General features: G+C 42.4%; 1 protein-coding gene across 8 annotated transcripts in view; it reads right to left on the reverse strand.

Annotated features, from left to right (window-relative positions):
• Positions 1-528: 528 nt before the first annotated feature.
• Positions 529-20,702, reverse strand: part of LOC119956569 (activating transcription factor 7-interacting protein 1-like) — a 204,871-nt gene continuing 184,697 nt past the window's right edge. For 6 of the 8 annotated variants that reach the window (XM_038783877.1, XM_038783876.1, XM_038783880.1 and 3 more), the window contains 4 exons: positions 14,658-14,885; positions 12,987-13,205; positions 8,433-8,542; positions 529-5,708 (listed from right to left, as the gene is read on the reverse strand). In XM_038783877.1, the coding sequence (XP_038639805.1) occupies positions 5,292-5,708; positions 8,433-8,542; positions 12,987-13,205; positions 14,658-14,885 (974 nt within the window). In that variant the 3' untranslated portion in view covers positions 529-5,291. The remainder of the gene's footprint in view (positions 5,709-8,432; positions 8,543-12,986; positions 13,206-14,657; positions 14,886-20,702) is intronic. The other 2 variants (XM_038783875.1, XM_038783874.1) reach the window with 2 other exon arrangements.

Raw genomic sequence — 20,702 nt, forward strand, 5'->3', positions numbered from 1 at the left:
TGATTGTATGAAAGGGAAATAATTTGAAACTTGGAGCTCTTGGAGGATGCAACAAGCAGGATGGATAAGGGGGAACCAGTAGATGTAGTATATTTGAATTTCAAAAAGGCATTCAATAAGGAACCACATACATAAAAGGCTATGCACAGGGATAATATATTAGCATGAATAGAGGATTGACTAACAAGAAAAATGTTGCGATAAATGCACCATTTTCAGATTGGAAAACTAACTACGGGAGTGCCACAGGGTGGAACCCTATTTGAAATCTATATGAATTGGATGAAGAGATCAAGTGTGTTGTAGTCAAATTTGCTGGTGATACAAAGACATGTGGAGCAGCAAGTTCTGAGGGTACAAAGGGATTAGGTTGAGCAGCCAAGGTTTGGCAGGCAAGAGTATAATGTGTGGCTGTACTTGGATGATTAGATTAGATGTCACATTGCTATAAACCACATCATTGCGAACAATGCAAAAATTGGTTTGGTTGTTCTTCAAATGTCACACACCAAACATCAGTAAAAGAGCTGTTAAAACCCTTTGAGTTTTTTAATATCCTTTACACTTTACACATCACAACATTTTCAAAATGAACTCAGCCATTTTAGTGCTGTATACTATAAAGTAGTATCAGAAAAGTACAGACCACTTAATTTACAGTATTGTCAATAAACAAAACATTTGAAATCTTATCCTCCACCCTGTTCACATCAGAGACCTTGGGATCCAGGTATTTTCTAAAACAGCATGAAATGTACAACATGAAATCGGGAGCCAGCTTCAGTGGAATGGCCTTAGGAGACAGCATTAGGAATGAAGATGGGGTGTATCTTCAGTTAATGCAGCAACCAGGTCTCTGAAATATAGTCCGTGACATCTGACATCAAGAGGTCGAGGCCTGCAGTTTCACGGGAAACGGATTTTTACATCAAAACAAACAGATTGGCAAATAAAGCTCAAATAAAATTCCCTTTTATTTGCTGTTGACAGCCTCGTTTCCCTGGATTCAAACATACCCTCACAAAAAATTGACTGCTGGTTATTAGGTGCATGGATCAAGGAAAAGAAATGAAAACAAAAACAGCACTTTCATAAAACATGTATTCGATATTCCAGTGACGTTCAAAACCATTTTACATGTTGGTTGTGCCAAAACATTTTAGCAAAGCAGTATCATACATCCCTCTCCCAAGTTGAAGTGCCCAGGTGATAACTTTACAAATCTCACAGCTAACATTTGGTCAGAAAGGTTTGTTGCATGAGGAACTCAAGGATAGCGACAGTTGGCTTAGTCACAGGAGGGGGCTTAATGGCACACCAATGTCATCCAACACACCAAGCAATCGTCAAGGTCCATCTTCCTCAGCGGAATCAGCGGGCAAACAATTACAGCACAATGCTGATTCTAGATTTGATTAAAGAAATAGCACTCTTTTATCCCAACATGATTCCACTATACTGGGAGACACAGTGTTCTGTATCACACGTTACAAGTTGCTTGCTAATTTTAGTTACCAATGTCAAAACAACCTGGTCTATTGTAAACATTGGACACAAGTCCAATTTGTGTAATGTATTTATAGGAATGTTTTTCCTATATTGAGATGTGTGCATGATGTACAGGTGTGTATCCTTGTAATGGGACTGAAGTATTCTGAGATGCTCTATTTGGAATGAATGTGGTTAACAGCTTTGAATATACAATGGTGGCATAAAGCATCCCAATACATACACAAAATGTATGGTTAAAGTGTGAAAAAATATTCAGCTGGGAACTACAATTTCCCATGTTCTGTGGCTACATTACAACTTTCAGCAGCTTAATTGCAGGAATATTTTTATGTTCAAAATAATCCAAATCAGAAGACTGGTAGCACCAATCTAGTAGTCAAAACCCCAAAACATGGAAAACTTTACCGAGGAATTAGTTCTGTATTTTTCCATTCTCTTCCAAGTGCCGAGCAAAATTCCATTGGGTGGCCATTCTTTGTACGGTGAGCCAGATAGTGAACATACAGCAAGCTATTTGATGTGGCCAGGAGCAAAACCACAGCCTAGACCAATACTGTCCACATACATGCGCTGTTCAGCAGCAGTTACCGGGCATCCAGATGTTGCAGCCACTTTGACCGATCGCCTCCACTCCCCCAACCTAGGCTTGGAGTGGTGAATGCCCACTTACTACGGCTGTTTCGTTGACAACCTGTTAATTCAGGAGAACCTAAGCTGAGGCCTTCCATATAGCAGCCAGGGTTTCAACATATTTTTGTCTTTCAATATTAAAGCTATCAACTGAATCAGTTTGTTTCATTATGTATTATAAGCAGAAAGCTGTGTAGCAAATCAGATTATGAGCAGCCAGGGGGTGGATCGTTGAAAACTAATTCCAAAATCCATTTTAGTTATACACAAGAGAGAAGATAAAATCGATAGGATCTTTATTTTCAAACTATAAACTTCAGATTTTAGTGAACAAAATATCACTTAAAAGTAGTTTGCAGGGCAACACAGGATGACGCCACATTTCTGAAATACAACATTAGCACATTTAACTTGCAATTGACGGTATACTACTTTTAACAAATGAAAAATAAAAAAACAACTTTAAAAGGCAATACTTAATTACATTCAACCTGTTCCAGCATTTCAGTGTTTAACCCCTCCCTGGGAGAGGGATTGCTCTTAGTATTTATTACAAATTGGTTTATCATAATTTATTATTGTACCCTGTGGCTAAAAGCCTGCTTGGTTGAGTAAATGTAAATGCAGTTATAATTTGCTTTTTTCTAGTGACAAGAGACTGAAGTGTCAGTTCCACGATTGCACAAGTTGACAGTTACTGAATCCCCTCCCCATAACAGACAGCACAATATCCATTTGATCTACAATGAGTGGCACCATTGATCGCCCAAGCCCCAGAGCAGTTTCCCCAGATACCACACAACATGACACCCATTCCCTGGTGTCAGGCAGTGCTCTTTCACACAATTGCACTGCGCCTAAGCCTTTGCTAGCGAGCAGAAAGACTTTCTCCCACACCTTCCCCAGTGTGCCAAAAGGCTCTAACTCCCCTCCCTCCCCTAGACATCACGCTGCAAATTGTTGCCAAATTTAGTGAATATTTCCTTCACCGTTACTAAATTTAACGCAAGGGTATACAAGAATATTTTGGCTGTAAATGATTGCAGGGTACAGGAACAACTCGGAGCATGGACAAATAGCCTCCATTTTAGTCATTTCTTACTAAACATCAGTAATATTTGGGCAAAGGTTTTACCAGTACAGACCCCCCTCAAAGGAAATAAAGATTTGTACACAGAATTACTTTTTGTTCCGGTATAAAGGTCAGTGTCATGATAGTTGACTGACAGATTGCCATTTTGAAGACGTTTGTTTTTAAAGGAATCGGCAGTTAAATCAGAAAACAAGTCTCCGTCCGAGTTCACGTTAGCTCCTGGCCCGATCCAGAGATTTATTTAAAAAGCCATGGATTAGAATATACATCATTTATAAGGACATGGGACGCAGTGACCATTAAGCTGGCATCGATGTTGCTCAGGCACTCTGTCCTAAAGTGGATACATGGTGTCACTCACATTATCAGTCGCACCTTGAATCAAAATCACCTTGTAACTAAGAGAATGCAGAAATTTCAGCTTATTGACTAATGATTTGATCTACAATAATTCCTGACTGGTGAAAGAGTGCAGCGACCACATTGGATAATGTACTGAGAATGGTTTGCCTTACGAGTCACCATCCCTTGCATGCACCAATGTTGGAGGTAGTGCGCGAGCACACACACACCATGGCAATAACTGTCACCACACAACACAGAACTTATAACTTATGCAAAGGAAGTTGGGTCTGCCTCATCTCTTTAAAAAGGGTCCATGTCATGCTAGATAGCTAGTTGGGATGCTTAGGATGGTTTTCAATAGTACAGTTAGCTGAACGACATTGGCTGTCCAAAACTGCCGCAGGAAGTAACTAATAAGGGGGAGAGTGGGGAGAAAATAGTGTGTGAACAATTTGCAGGTCATTTAAGGAACAAGCACCTTGTGTCTGCTCATGCTGACTGACCTGCCGCAGCCCTTCCTAGGATAAGCAGGTCCAGCTGCATGCTCCCGAAACCGACTCATCTTGACATGCGTACTAGATGACCGGATCTTTTTGTGCTTGCTGATTATGTCAAGTTAGGCATGAAAGATTTGTTGCTTGCAAGCAAGAATATATACAACATAGTGGCCTTAATGGGAGAGCAGGTTTGAGATTTACATTTATATATATCTATATATATTTTTAAAAAATTCATTAGACCAGAAAAGTGGTGCTGATGAAAAGGGCTTTCTCAAAGTGTCAGACTCACTGTCTAGTGACCACACCAGGAAGTATTTATTTCACACTGATTAAAAATATATTTTGAGAATTTTATCTATGTCTCTGGAGTTCACAGATTACTCTGATAACACACTTAACAAAGGCTTTTGGCAAAAAAACCCATAGAATCTGTTTTTATTCATCTCCCACCCCCTCAATCCCCACAACACAGAAAAGCATCTTATTTTAAAAACTTACAGTTTCAATGATCTTACTGGATGTGAATGATGAATGGAGGCGTGTCTGATTTCTTCGATGAGGCCCACACAGTCGATTACAATGTCTCTAATAATCAAGTATGCAGTCCATTGCAAGTTGCATTTATTTCAGGAGTATTTCAGACAATGCGATAAAACCCATTATCCTATGGTCACTGCTGATCAATTTTCACTGCACTTTGAAGGGATAGCTAAAGTCGCAGTGAAAGCAGTTTAAAAAAAAATAAGAACAATAAGATAATACATGTATGAATTATCACTTTAACGGTCTATTTCACGCATCACATTTGGGAATGTTTTTCTTTCAAACCCAACCCAATCGATGGCCATAGAATAAACAAAATATGCTACTTGGTGCTGCTGCTTCACCAGTGACTCAATCGCATCAAACATCGCCCACTCAAATCGGATCTGCGGTGATAAGAGAAGCAACTTAGTTGTGGCAGCAGTAATGCAACACCACATGGTGCAATATTCTGTCTTTATTTTGCTGCAGTTCAGCGCTGCCTAATTTATACCATGACCCTCTTGTATATATGCAGTGTAGTGTACACAGATACCAAGTGAGTCAGACATCTATAGAAAAACTACAACACATCATGCATGATGTAAGAAAAGAAATGAAAAAATATCATTTTGGGCTTTGTGGTTCTTTGTTTTTTTTGGGATTGTTTTCTCTCCATTTTTGTTGAATTAATTACCCTGAGTCGACATCACGTCAGTCGACTGTGGATCACAGAACGCCCCATATCGGCCATAAATGTCCTTTGCTCGGACCGCAAAGTAGTACTTGCTGCCGGACACAAACTGAGTGAGGGTGCAGGCCATGGGAAGTGGCAATGCCTTCACTTCTCCAATTTTCTTCCACTGGGATGGGGTTGTGGTAGCAGGATCTTCATGGTAGGCGTAGAGGTGGTAGCTGTCCACAAGAGCACAAGAGCGGTCCACTTCCAGGACACTCCAGGACAGGACAATTCCATTTTGACTCTGGACACGGGCCAGCTTCAGGTGAGGCTTCTGGGGCGGAGAGGTATTAGAGGCCTCTGGAGGTAACCGCTGTGGTGCCTGGGCCTCAGGGAGTGGCGCTGGGTGGATGGGTCGAGATGGCTCCTGCATTAAGACAGACAATGGAGAAAGTCATTTTCAAACTCAAACATCAACAGCTTTCAACCATCCCAGCTTTCTGCAATATACATTTTTTAAAAATAGCAATCAGAGCAACATATATGAGTGAGTGAGGCTCTGAAGAACCCAAAGAAGCTCTAAGTAGAGGAGGGATAAAGAAACAGAAAGATATGCTATAGTATGAAGAAGTTGAGTGTGAGAAGGCTCGTGGATTATAAATACTAGATCAGTGAGCTTGAATGGCTCGTCTATGTGTTTGAATTCTATGCAAAATCACGCAAAATCAATAATAGTTGCAAGATCCAGCAGAACTATTTCTTAATGTTAGATAATTAGGAACAACAGCACAAGTAACATTTCAGATGTACAGAGTCTTGATCAGACCACAATTAGAGTACCATGTTCAGTTCAGGGGACTGCATCTCAGGAAGGAAACATGAACATTGGAGTTGGTACAGTGCAGATTCACTAGAAAGAAAACAGGGTTTAAAAGGTCAAATTATGAGGACCTGTTGAATAAACCTAACTTGTATTCCTTTGAGTTTAGAGATGGCGTGATAACATTAAAATAACTTGCTTGTATCACAATCAAGAGTGACAGCTGAAACAATGCATCAAAGTCCAAAGATCAGGTCGATTGGCCATGCTACATTACCCGAGGTTGGGTGGGGTTACTGGGTTATGGGGGTAAGGTGGAGGCCTGATCCTAGGTAGGGAGCTCTTCGATGGTCAATGCAGGCTTGATGGGCCAAATGGCCTCTTTCTGCACTGTAAGGATTCTGTTCCATAATTGAAAACGGCTTTAGGAAGGCGAACTCAAATGGAATGAATGCTGCAGAGAATCTACTATCAGAAAGATTTCACTGGTGGTGGGCAGAAGAGAAATGCAGAAGAGTTTCAATGTTATATTTAATAAAGGGAGGCATTTGTAATCCCTTTCACTCTATTGTTTCAGTTGGTGTTTTTATTTATATAGCGGGCGCAATTTAACCACCGCATTGCACCTGGTGTGGATCTAGGCACGCCGGTTAAATAGTAGGAAAGGCCAAAATCGAGATTCGCACCAAGCACAAATAAGTTTGCCATCTAATCCCAACTCCATTGTGCATTAATTTCCATCTCATTAGCAAGATTGAAGTCGAATGTAAAGGCCTCCTGGGAATTAACTGACTCCCAGTGAGAATCAAGAGCTTGGGTCTCCCAAATTTTCCCAGCAGGGGTCTGGGGTCTAGGGGCTCCTGCTTTGGGGAAGCCTGTCCAAGTCGACATCCCCAACACAAGGAGCAGGTCTGCATGCTGCCATGCTTGTGCGTTGACTAGGAGTGAGTGGTGAATGAGCGTTAATAAGCAGCTCCTCCTTGTTAGCTGCGAGATGCTGAGGCACGAGTCTGGTGAATCAGATGGTGAGACAGCCAGTGATGGTGAGACGCTCAAGGTGGCTTATTTACGGCACCAAGTGCCATCAAATAAGGGCCCTGATCTCGTCGATGCAGTCGCCGAGAAGAACCCGCCAATCGCACCCAAGTGGCTTAGAAATTTTCCCCTCAAATCGCACCAAGTGTTTGCTACATTGACAGCTCTCAAAGTGTTTCAAGTTACTTTCCAGCACTTAACACAAAATTAAGTTAAAGAGCAGGAGCAAGAAGTTTGGATCACAATTTGAAGAAGCAAGTTATACAAGTAAATAACTAAAAGTGCCTAAAGTAAGCAAAATTTTAAAACCAAACACCTGCTTTACTGCTGCACACCCTGGCAGCCCTCAATGCCCTTTTTAAATATAGTTTAGAATACACATTTTGATTTCCAGGTAGACCACTTGCAATGGTGAAACTCTTTCTTTACGTCTGAAACTCTTTCTTTATGTCATGCCTCTGTCAGGCATGGGGCAAAAACACCACTGTACACAGGTCTCTGCCAGGCAAGGGGCAAAAACACAGTTGCAAACAGGTCTCTGCCAGGTTAGGCGAATAAAAAACAAATTGCCCCTTTGTGTCTAGGGTTGTGCAGGTTGTGTGGGATTATGGGGCAAGGGGGTGGGGTGCTCTTTCAGAGGATCGGTACAGAGTCAACGGGCTGAATGGCCTCCTTCTGCACTGTAGGGGTTGTATGGACCATTGCATACAGGTCTCTGCCAGACAAGGTGTAAATGCACCTCTGTACGCAGGTCTCTGCCAGGCAAGGGGCAGATACTACCATTCCACAGGCTGTAGAGTAGCTGGGACAGGTGCTGAGGTTCCACACCTCATTCCTGGGCCATGCGAGGAAGTGGCTGCCTTCACTCATCACCTCTGTCCTGACAGGGTGATCACATTCGAGCTCTTGGGGCCTATGTGGAGTTACCAACTGAGATCAGCTAGGACAGCAGAAATGTGAGAAGACAGCCAGAATGAGGCAACACAAATAACAGATTTATTTCATCTCTCTCCACCCACCTTTCCATTCTCCCATGTTTTCAGGTCGAAGAACATGATTTTGGTTCTAGCGAGTCCATTACCATTACATTATTACTGAGTTCCATAACAAGCTTTTCAGAAATTGGGACTATTATTGAGACAATCTCGGCTAAAAGGGGTTTTCCTCACAGACAGCAGAAAGCAGCATTTTAAGTCTCCCTTCAATGATGGATGTCACATAACTCAATCCCACACCTGTTCTTTATTGTAGAGAATCAATTCCAGTGTCCGTACCCCAACACGAAGAATGCTTTACCTGTGAAGGCCGGTGGTGTACTGTGAACTGAGGCATATTCGGCATCACAGGGATGGAGATTACATTGTTCACGATGTAAGATGTTTGAGGAAGCCGGACTGACATACCTGCTACATAAAAGGAAATGCATTATTTTGGAGTATTTCACATCCCATCATATAAAATTGGGCCAGAGGGAGTTACTACCAGAATATGACTGTCTAGGTTTCATAAAAAGGCACTTTAGTTGAAGAATTTAAATTTAATGCCATTTTATTTGCAGTCCACAAAAGATTAATGATTATGGCATTCAAAAATAAAACACCCAATGAATTACCTTGGTCAGAAGGGAGAACAGTGACCTTACATTTAGTCAGTAACTACATTATACCCACTGCATTAGTATTCCAAAGAACAGTTGTAATGAATTTATTAGACCTGTGAAAATACGGGAGCAGGCACCTTGTGCTGCCCAGCATACATCAGCCATGGGTTCCCAGCCAATTGTTCCTGTCCATTTAAATAATAAATACCTATGAACTCATCAAAAAGTCAGTACTGGCAAGATCCTTTAGTATCACTCAATTATTTAACACTAATCATGGAGCTAACTGAAAATCTATGTACATGATTTTGCAGATTAACAATCTGTAAGAGGCCACTCCTGATCTGCTCTTTGTGCTCAAAATCCAACCATTTGTATAAAAGATGCAAAATATGTCCAACTAGCCTGACTTATGCTGTTGAAATTCCATAAGCATCAGGTTCAAAGATATCCTACATCTTAAGCAAAATGTTTGCATTCAGAGGACCTGGATGTCCTTGTATGTAAATCACAGGAAGTTAACATTCAGGTACAGTGAGTAATTTGAAAGACAATTGGTATTGTGAGCTTTTGTTACAAAGGGATTGAGTACAAGAATAAAGAGGTCTTACCACAATTATAAACAGGGTATTAGGAGAGGCCACACCTGGGAGTAATTGTGGTTGAAAGAGTAATGCAGTTGATAAGGTATATATGGACTTCCATAAGGACATAAAGTGCCACATAACAGTGCAATTGTGGTCTTCTTACCCAAGGACAGGCATGCTTACACTAGAGTGCAGCTAGTCTGATTTCTGGGTTGAGGAAATTTGCACTACGGTGGACAGATGGAGTAGATTAGATCTATAAACCCTGAAGTTTAGAAGAATTAGGTGACCTAAATTGAAAAATATACAAAATTCTTAAGGAGCTTGACAGGGTAGATGCTGAGAAAGTATGTCCCCTATCTGTGGAATCTAGATCATGAGCCCAAACTCAGAATAAAGGATCAGATTGAGATGAGGAGAAATGACTTCACTTGAAGGATTGCGACTCACTGAAATTCAGTCATTGAGTATTTAAGGCTGAATATTATTGACTACTACAGGAATTAAAGGATGTTGAAAATGTGCATGATGGCAGAGGTAAAATCAGCAATGACCACGTTGAATGACAGAGCACGTTCAAGGGGCCAGGCGGCCTACTCCAGCTCTTATATTTCTTATGTTTTATGTTTGGTGTCATGTAGCCTCTTGGCAAAGTTAAAAATCTAGATAAGTAGTTCATATGAAGCTATTCTCCATGTTGTTGATTCTCTCAGGTCCACCTTCTCTTCTGTATCTTTGATCCCCCTTCATTTAAATTTATGAAGGCGGAAGTTCACGAGGATTAAATAAATTGTCCAAATGCCACATATAGTTATGACAGGAATAACGAGGGGCAGCACGGTGGCACAATGGTTAGCATTGCTGCCTACGGCGCTGAGGACCCTGGTTCGAATCCCGGCCCTGGGTCACTGTCCGTGTGGAGTTTGCACATTCTCCCCGTGTCTGCGTGGGTTTCACCCCCACAACCCAAAGATGTGCAGGGTAGGTAGATTGACCGCTCTCAATTGGAAAAAATAATTGGGTACTCTAAATTTTTTTTTTAAAAAAAAGGAAAAATGACAGGAGTAACGGACCATAAGACCATAAGACATAGGAGCAGAATTAGGCCACTAAGTCCATCGAGTCTGCTCTGCCATTCAATCACGGCTGATATTTTCTCATCCCCTTTCTCCTGCCCTCTCTCCTTATTAATCAAGAACCTATCTATTTCTGTCTTAAAGACACTCAGTGATTTGGCCTCCACAACCTTCTGTGGCAAAGAGTTCCACAGATTCACCACCCTCTGGCTGAAGAAATTCCTCTTCATCTGTTTTAAAGGATCGTCCCTTTAGACTGAGATTGTATCCTCTGGTTCTAGTTTATCTTACAAGTGGAAACATCTTTTCAACGTCCACTCTATCCAGGCCACGCAGTATCCTGTAAGTTTCAGTATGATACCCCTCATCTTTCTAAACTCCGAGTACAGACCCAGAGTCCTCAACCGTTCCTCATACGACAAGCTCTTCATTCCAGGGATCATTCTTGTGAACCTCCTCTGGACCCTTCCCAAGGCCAGCACATCCTTCCTTGGATACAGGGCCCTAGACTGCTCACAATACTCCAAGTTGAATCTGATCAGAGCCTTATACAGCCTCAGAAGCACATCCCTGGTCTTGTATTCCAATTTTCAACTTGTAAAATGCATCACTTTCACTGTTGAATTTTACGAGATGTGGCGATGGACTGGGGTGTGCACAGTAAGGAGTCTTACAATACCAGGTTAAAGTCCAACAGATTTGTTTCAAATCACTAGCTTTCCGAGTGCAGCTCCTTCCTCAGGTGAATGAAGAGGTGGTATTCAGAAACACAAAAATAGTCAAAGTCAATGATGCAAGACGATACTTTGAATGTGAGTCTTTGCAGGTAATTAAGTCTTTACAGGTCCAGACGGAGCGACTGAAGAGAGGGATAATCACAAGGAAGTGTGAATTGTCTCAAGCCAGGACAGTTGGTAGGATTTTGCAAGCCCAGGCCAGATGGTGGAGGGGGGGATGAATGTAGTGAGACATGAATCCAAGGTCCCGGTTGAGGCCATACTCATATGTGCGGAACGTGGCTATCATTTTTGCTTGGCAATCCTGCGTTGTCACGCGTCCTAAAGGCTGCTTTGGAGGACGTTTACCCCAAGATCAGAGGCTGAATGCCCTTGACTGCTGAGGTGTTCCTCCACTGGAAGGGAACTCCTCGACTGAACAGATCCTGTGTATATGGAGGCTTGTCCATAGGGGATGGCTTCTTTAAATATGTTTAGGGTGGAAGCTGGAGAAGTGGAGCATCGTGAGGTTATCCACGGGCTTGTGGTAAAGCGAAGTGCTGAGGTGACCATCCTTGATTCTGAAGAGTAATCCATGGTGAGTTTGATGGTGGGATGGAACTTATTGATATTGGTGTACAGTGGTGTGTGTGTGGGGGGGATACACGGTCAGGCACTTTCAGATACAGGACTTTGTTCAGTGCACGTTTCCGACATTCCCGTTACCACCACCATCCACTTTATTGGAGAGGATACTCTCCTGTACGGGGTTGGAAGCACGCCTGGGATCGTTGGTGAGCAGTAGGTTTCGGTGGAAGAGGTGAAGGCCAGGTGGGAGGAGGAGCTGGGATCCCATCTTGGGGGAGGAGATGTCGAGTGAATCCCTCTGCAGGGTGAATGCTATGTCGGTTGGGCTTGCCCAAGATGATGTTTAGGGCGCACCTCCCCAAGGCTGGGACAAGTCGATTTTTTGCTTGGGTCAAGGATAGGTGCGTGCGGTGGTCAAGAGGGTCTGTGAACCACCCGTACATGTTCTGGTCCAGTCCCAAATTGGTGAGATTTCGGGGGCCTTTTTTGAGCACCATATTGGCAATCCTGAATGTTGATTTTGAGCCCTGTCCATTAGTAGCTATATTTGGGGTGTCAGATCAATCAGTTAAGGATGGGTGTGGGGGCGGATGCCTTGGCATTCGCCTCGTTGATTGCTCGGCGGCAGATTCTCCTGAGTTGGGGGCAGGCGACACCACCTAGTGCCTCAGCGTGGCTAGGTGACTTGATGGAGTTTCTGCACCTCGGGATGGTCAAGTTCACTGTGAGGGGGGTGATTGATGAGTTCTGTAGATGGTGGAAGTTCATAAGAATTGGTTACTGTTAAACCCCATTAGTGGGGTGGGGTTATTTGGGTTGGATTTTTGTTAAGGGGGGGGGAAAAAGTGTTACAGTTGTTGGATGATTTATTTTCTAACGTTGATACGTGTTAATTTTGTTCCGCTTTGAAAAGTTGTGATATAAAATGTTAAAAGTTCAATAAAAATATTTTTTAAAATATTGACCATTTTACCACATTTCCCATTCAATTTTGTTACACAAATCGGTCAAAATGTTATTCCAGGTTCTGCCACCAACTGGCTGTGTGGAGAGTGTTTCTAAATTCTTGCTCCCAACACATCCACCGGCCTGATAAGTAAAAAAGATTCAATTGCTGACTGCTTGCAATGCCACAAGACCATTTACTAGCTTGTTTAAATAAAAGCTGAATATTCTTGTGAAATAATAACGTATGAAAAAATGTACCTGGAGATATATTGTTCAAGATTGGCTTTCCCTTCCTTTACAGTCAGCTAAACTTAACATATGAACAGTATCCTTACCACTAACTGGTGGCTGAGGACTAGGCTGTCGCAGAGCCTGGCTTTGTGTTGTGACGGCACGCACTGGATTGTGACTTTGGTATGGAGGGGGCGTTGTAAAAACTGTTGGGTTCGTACTTCCTCTTTGGAGAGTTGGAAGTGGTGGTCTTACAGGGGCCTGGGACGTTGGTGGCAGCATCGGAGGACGCTGATGCTGAAGCATGTTAGCACTTGTTTGCCCTGCAAAGAGACCACATTGAACATTTTGTCATGACTGCTCTACATTTTTAAACAAGACCTGACTTTTTATGTAGTCATAAAGACTTGCATTTATATTAAATCTTGCGCATCTTCATCGTCCAAAAGTGTTTCACAGCCAATTAAGTACTTAAAATTATGCAGAAAATCACTGTAGTGTAGGAAAAACAGCAGTCAATTTGCACACAGCAAACCTCCATGCACGGTAATATGACACCATTATTGACCCCTCAATATTCGGAAAGCTAGTGCTGACACAAACATGCCAAGACACTTGAAATGAAATTAAATGAAAATCGCTTATTGTCACGAGTAGGCTTCAAAGAAGTTACTGTGAAAAGCCCCTAGTCGCCACATTCCGGTGCCTGTTCGGGGAGGCTGTTACGGGAAACGAACCGTGCTGCTGGCCTGCCTTAGTCTGCTTTCAAAGCCAGCGATTTAGCCCTGTGCTAAACAGCCCCTCTGTTTGACACTTTGTGTAATCTTCTCAGAAGCAGCGTCAAAACAGACAATCACTTCATAAAGTGTGTGTCAATGCAAGCGACTGGGCACAGTGGGTAGCACTGTTGTTTCAAGCGCCAGGGACCCGGGTTTGATTCCCAGCTTGGGTCACTGTCTGTGCGGAGTGTGCACGTTCTCCCCGTGGGTATCCTCCGGGTGCTCCGGTTTCCTCCCACAAGATCCGAAAGATGTGCTTGTTAGGTGAATTGGGCATTCTGAATTCTCCCTCAGTGTACGCGAACAGGCGCCCGAGTATGGCGACTAGGGGATTTTCACAGTAATATCATTGCAGTCTTAATGTAAGCCTACTTGTGACACTAATAAAGATTATTATTATTAAATGGTAGCAATGTTTATATAGGCTCACTCTCCCCAAATTTCCACTTGTAAACAGAAATAAAAAGTCGCTCTGACAACTCAACTGGTAATGCCCAGGGTAAGAAGAAGCACCAAGTTCATGAAGGTTAAGGAAATAAAGGGGATGCGTGGCTCTCATAGCTTCAGGACACTCCAAAGCACTTCACAGCCACTGAATTAATTTTGAAGTGTAGTACCTGTTGTAATGCAGGAAATGTCGCAGCCAATTTGAGCAAAGCAAGTTCCTGCAAACAGCAATGTGACAACATCCAGTCTGTTTTAGTTATGTTAGTGAGGGATAAATATTGGCCAAGAGATTGGGAGAGCCTCACTAAATTTTTAAATAATTCCATGCGATCTTCTATGCCCACGGCTGTGGTTTACCATCTCATCCAAGAGATTTATTTTTGATGGTGCAGCATTCCCTCAGAACTACACTGAAGCGCCATTTTAGATCATCGTCAAGTTTCAGAAGTGTAACTATTACCAACCACCTGACCATCTCACTCCTTCTCAACCCTAGCACTACTGCTGGATACGATCAGAAACTCCGACCATTAATATTGGTTCCGGTACCTGTTTGTACTCTACCTGCAGACACGCTGTGCACGCTGGTGGTCTGTACGGTTAACCCAACTGTACCCGGGCTGTTCTGGGGTACTGGCAAGTGGGGCTGCGTTGGAGTCTGCTGCGGAGAAATTCCCTGGGGAGGTGCAGGGGGCCTGACCTGCGGCTGGACAGTGGGTGAAGATACCGGAAGCTGAGTTGATCCTTGGTTAACAGCCTGATTCTGTTTCTTGGCATCTGAGCAAGAAAATAGCACATCAACCTTTTGCAAACATTCAGAGTCGAGAGCACCGTTGAGACACAAAATTTATTTTAAAAGGTTGTGAAAATAAAGGGGAATAGGAGAATGTTATGTCCTCAACATCCAAGCTTAACATCCAAGCTTAAATTTCACTTCCTTCATAAACCAACTTGATGTACTACTCTTTGTTTCTTGCGCAATCTGATAAAAAGGTGAACAATTTCTGATGATCTTCTAATAAACATACGAACAGGAGGCCAACTAGCCCCTTGCACTTGTTTCGCCATTCAAAGAGATCATGACTATTTAATCTTCTTAATACCTTTGTATAACAAAAAAAATCTATCAATCTCAGATTTAAAATTACCTATTGATCTCGAGTCAACTGCTGCCTGCGGAAGAGAATGTTCCAAAATTCTACACCAGGTGTACAGGCATTTCATAATTTCACTTCTGAGAAGCCTGACTAATTTGTAGACTATGCCTCCTAGTCCTAGGCTCCTCAACTAGCAGAAATAGTTCATCTCCAACTAGCTTATTGGTTTCCCTGTAAACTTTAATCAAATCACTCCTTAATTTTCTAAATAATTGTGGTAAACCCATGTTGCACTCCCTCCACAGCCATTATATACTTGAGCTGTGTTACTCTGAACTACTCAAAGTTCTGCAGGTTTGGTATAACCAGGATTTTGTAGAAGTAGAGCATGACTTCTGCTGACTTGTGTTCCAATCCTCTACATATAAAGACTTGCATTCCATTAGCCTTTTTGATTATTTTCTGTACTAGCTCATGACATTTAAATGATCTATGTACCAGGAGCTTCAAGTCTCTTTGCACCTCCACTGTTTCTCACTTATCACCATTCATAAAGAACACCATTCTATCCTTCTTTGTCCAATATTCCCTGACATTCGCTTATATCGAAATCCATTTGTCCAAATTTTGGCCGCTCGCTTTCTGCTCCCATCTACACAGCTTGCAATGCTGCCCATCTTTTTGCCAATGGCAGATGTAAATATATGGCTTTTTATCCCATCATTTAAATCATTAATAAATATAGTGAATAGTCAAGGTCCCAACACTTATACTTGAAGGAAAGCCCTCGTCATCACCTGCCAATTACAGTAACTGTCTAACATTATTTCTACTGTCTCTTGCCTCCTAGTCTATTTTATAACGAGATCAATAAACTGCCTTCAATTCCATGGGCTTCAACTTTAGTTAACATTGGCATTTACCTCTCATATACTTTATCACTGAAATGACTTAATCCTCGAAATGATTTAATCCTTGAACACTAAGGCCACTTTGTCGCTCGCTCCACCTTCCCCAAACAGCTGCACTGAAGCGAGGGACTGAACAGATAAACTCGATTACGATCCCTGACCAGGCCCCAACAGTGGCTAGGATACCAACCGAAACCTCAATATTTATGTTATTTTGCTCGACTGTACACAAAGAATGATTTGCTCCTGGAGTGACTGTGTGAAGAAATAGGGCTTGGTTATTTTTAAAACAAAACTTATGAATCACCATATTAAACTGGTTTTAACTTCAAACTCAAAATGAAGAGTTTACACTTGCAACGTAACACTAATACTTAATTTCCCATGAAATATGACGAAAATAATCCAGCTTAAACAAGGCCTAAAATGATACTTGCATTGCAAAATAGATTCCGGCTCTTTAGAGAACCCCTCAAGACTCTGGCTGAATACCTTCAAATGACTACTCTGCTTTTAAATATTATCACTTTTTAAGCTATCTTACTGGGAAAGGCGGCTCTCCTCTTGTGGTCAAACAAGGGTTGCCAGGGTAAAAAAAAAATCCTTACTTCCTTTCAGCTTTTTCCCAAAACATTAAACTTGTAATACTTTCAAAATGGCTCTGTCTTCCTGAGCTCCACTCAGCATGGACCTCATCTCAAGATGAAAAAAATAGTGGCCCAAGTGTAGACGCCGGCGTCAAAACTGGTGCGAGCGGCTTCTGCGTCAATGGGCCTCCAAGCCCAATCATTCACCTCTTCCTCGGAGGCTAGAACGGCGCCCGAGTGCTGTATGCTGCTCCGGCGCCGAAAGCCGGCTCTACACGGCCATCTCCAAGCCGGCGCATGCATGGTTGCCGTCTATGCGCCGGCCCCCGGGCAACATGATGAAGCCCTACAGGGGCCTGGCCACTGTGGAGGCACCCCCCCCCCTCGGAGTCAGATCCCCCCCATCAGGACGGCCCCCGCAGCCAGAACACCGAGGTCCCACCAGGTGTGACCATATGTAAACCACGGCGGCGGGAATCGGCGGGCACTCGGCCCATCGAGCACGGGCATCCCGCGGGAGCCGCTTTCAACGGCCTCCGACAGGCGCGCGGCGACCACTGCCGATTCTCCGGGCGCGATTGCTGCCGATTCTCCGGGAGCGGCGTGGCGGGATTTTCTCGTGTGTCCCCCCCACCCCGGCCGATTCTCCAACCTAGGGTGGACTCGGAAAATCCCGGCCAGTATCTCTGCAGGCTGCAAATGATTAACTCTCCAGGGACTTCCCCAGTCAAACCCACTTAACCCAGGCTTTTAATCCTTAAAGAACCATCAATGCACACATTTGGCTTCATTTTTCCAAACTTTTCTTAACTTTAAACATTTCTTAAGATGACATACAACTTACATTCTATATGATATATCATTTTACATTTTTAAACAGGCAAACATCACATAGATACAACCCATTTTTAGCCTTCTCAGTCAAGACAAGGCAGCTGCAATCACATTCTCTCTTCCTGTCACACCTAGATTTTGTAAATTAAACGGTTGTAATGATAAACTCCATCTGAATAGTCTTGTGTTTTAAATTTGTCCAGGAATTTTAATGGATTGAGGTCCATATATACAAGTGTGTCAGATATATTGTTGCTAACATAATTGTTAAAATGTTGAAACACCAATATCAAACTTGATGTCTCCTTTTTTCAACGGTCGAATATTTGTTCTGGTGATTGTTGAGTTTCCTAGAAAAACACCCGACTGGTCTTTCAACTCCAGCTTCCTTTAAATCGATTAAATTTTCAGATATCCAAATGCGCTTTCCACTTTTGACTGAACACCATCAAATCGTCAATGTACACTCCACAATTGTTTAGTCCAGAAATTAACTTATTGGTTAATCTTTGGAATGCTGCTGTCTCATTCTTCATATCGAAGGGCATGACCGTAAATTGATACAGACCATTTGGCGTCATAAAAGCCAAATCTTCCTTTGCCATGTCTGATAAAGGTCCTCGCCAATATCCTTTCAGTAAGTCAAGTTTGGTAATAAAACGTGTTTGTCCCAGTCTTCCAAACGAGGAACAGGGTACGAATTTGATTTTGTAACTGCACTGTCCTTTCTACAATCCACACACAATCGTTGTGTTCCATCAGGTTTATCAGTGACAATCAGTGAGCTCTAATCGCTACAACTCACTTTAATATCATTAAGCATGTTGTTGATCTTCTTTTGTACCTGTGCTAACTTTAGTGGTTTGAGCCTGTATGAACGTTGTTTAATAGGAAGACCATTTCCTATATCTACGTCATGCATAATTACTTTTGAACTTCCCGATGTATTCCCACCTGTCGCTCTATGTGACTAATAACTATTTGGTCATTTTGATTTTCCTCCAGAAGGTACCTCAATTTATCCCAATGTTTTAATACTTCCTCATTATTCAATTTAATTTGAGGAATGTCAGATTCAGAATCGTTTGGATCTCTCTCTTCTCCCCAAGTTACAACATTTAACACTTCCTCCTTTCCTTCACTTATCAAAATACCGTGGTGTTCATATCAAATAATTCACCTCATTCAATTTCCTTTCAATCAATAAGGCCACTAAATCTTGCTTTTCATGGTTCACCTACCATTGGTAACAATACTAGCACTTTATTCCCACTAACTACTAACAAATTTTGATTTCTTACCCACCTCTTTTGTCACATGGTGTGACAATTTTAAATATTTTGCAGCCAACTCACCAGCCCTGGTTAATCTCTCCCTAAAGTTTGACATATAGTCCAACAGGCAGTCTTCGATCGCTGATGCACCAATTTTCCTTTGATCAATTTAAATGGTCCTCACCTCATGACCAAAAGTCAATTCAAATGGACTGAATTTAGTGGATTCATTAGGCGCATCCCTAATTGCAAATAGTACAAATAGAATTCTTTTATCCCAATCCTCTGGAGGGAGGCACGGTGGTGCAGAGGTTAGCACTGCTGCCTCCGACACTGAGAACCCGGGTATGATCCTGGGTCACTGTCCGTGTGGAGTTTGCACATTCTCCCTGTGTCTGCGTGGGGTTCACCCCCACAACCCCAAGATGTGCAAGTTAGGTGGATTGGCCACGCTAAATTGCTCCTTAATTGGAGAAAAAAATAATTGGGTACTCTCAATTAAAAAAAGTGTAAGCATATCCCTAAGCTTTTGACGAGGAAGTATTACTTCTTCCTCTAGACCTTCCTCAGCTCTTGCCTTTAACTCCAACCTTTCAAGTTGATGTTCTCTTTGCAGTGCCAGTTTCCAAAGTTCAAATTCTCTTTCTTTATCCCTTTGCTAATTTCCATTTCCACCTCAATCTTCTATGTTTCCATTTCCTCTTGAAAAGCCCTCTCTTTTCCCTGTTCTATCCCCTTTTTTCCCTTTGCTTCTGCCATTGCCAATCTCTCCTTTTCTTGCATTTCTAATTGTTTCATTTGTAATTGAATTCTAGATCATTCTGATGATTCAGGCTATGTCTCTGGGAAGTTTAAATAATGAGCTATGACTTGTACTATCTCCACCTTCCTCACTCCTTTAGATAAGGTTAACTGCAGATTCTTTGCCAATCCCAAAGGTTTTGCTTTAGTCTCCCTTTGTACATTGAGTAATCGCTTCCACACACAGGAAAATTGTCGCAACTGAAAGCGCCATCTCCAGTTACTCTCTATTTAAATTACAAACCCTGAAAGAATGCAATTGTTACACACACACTCGCCATCTTCAAGTTCTATAACCCCAAGACTAACAAGGAATTAGATGGCAGAATCCAGATGATCCCAGACCAGAGCCCAACAGTGGCTAGGATACTAGACTAAAACCCCAATATTTATTTAATTTTGTTAGGCTGTTCGGAAAGACTGATTTACTTCAGGAGTGATTGCGTGAGAAATAGGGCTTGGTTATTTTTTTTAAAAAAACTTTATTATGAATCACAATATTAAACTGGTTTTAACTTCAAACCCAAAAAGAACAGTTTACACTTGCACCTCTTCAGACTCTGGCTGAATATTTTCAAACGGCTCTTTCAACTGGATTGTTTCAGCCAGACACTGGTCTTCAGATGAGACTGCTCTGCTTCTAAATATCATCACTTTTTAAACTATCTTACTGGGAAAGAAAGCTCCCCTCTAGTGGCAAAACAAAGGTTGCTGGAACAAAGCTTACTTCCTTTCAGTTTTCTCCCAGAACTCTACTTCTAGAACAGTACAGCACAGAACAGGCCCTTCGGCCCTCAATGTTGTGCCGAGCCATGATCACCCTACTCAAACCCACATATCCACCCTATACCCGTAACCCAACAACCCCCCCCCCCTTAACCTTACATTTATTAGGACACTACGGGCAATTTAGCATGGCCAATCCACCTAACCCGCACATCTTTGGACTGTGGGAGGAAACCGGAGCACCCGGAGGAAACCCACGCACACAGGGGGAGGACGTGCAGACTCCACACAGACAGTGACCCAGCCGGGAATCGAACCTGGGACCCTGGGGCTGTGAAGCATTTATGCTAACCACCATGCTACC

Source organism: Scyliorhinus canicula, chromosome 23 (assembly GCF_902713615.1).
Source record: "Scyliorhinus canicula chromosome 23, sScyCan1.1, whole genome shotgun sequence".
Lineage (NCBI taxonomy): Eukaryota > Metazoa > Chordata > Chondrichthyes > Carcharhiniformes > Scyliorhinidae > Scyliorhinus > Scyliorhinus canicula.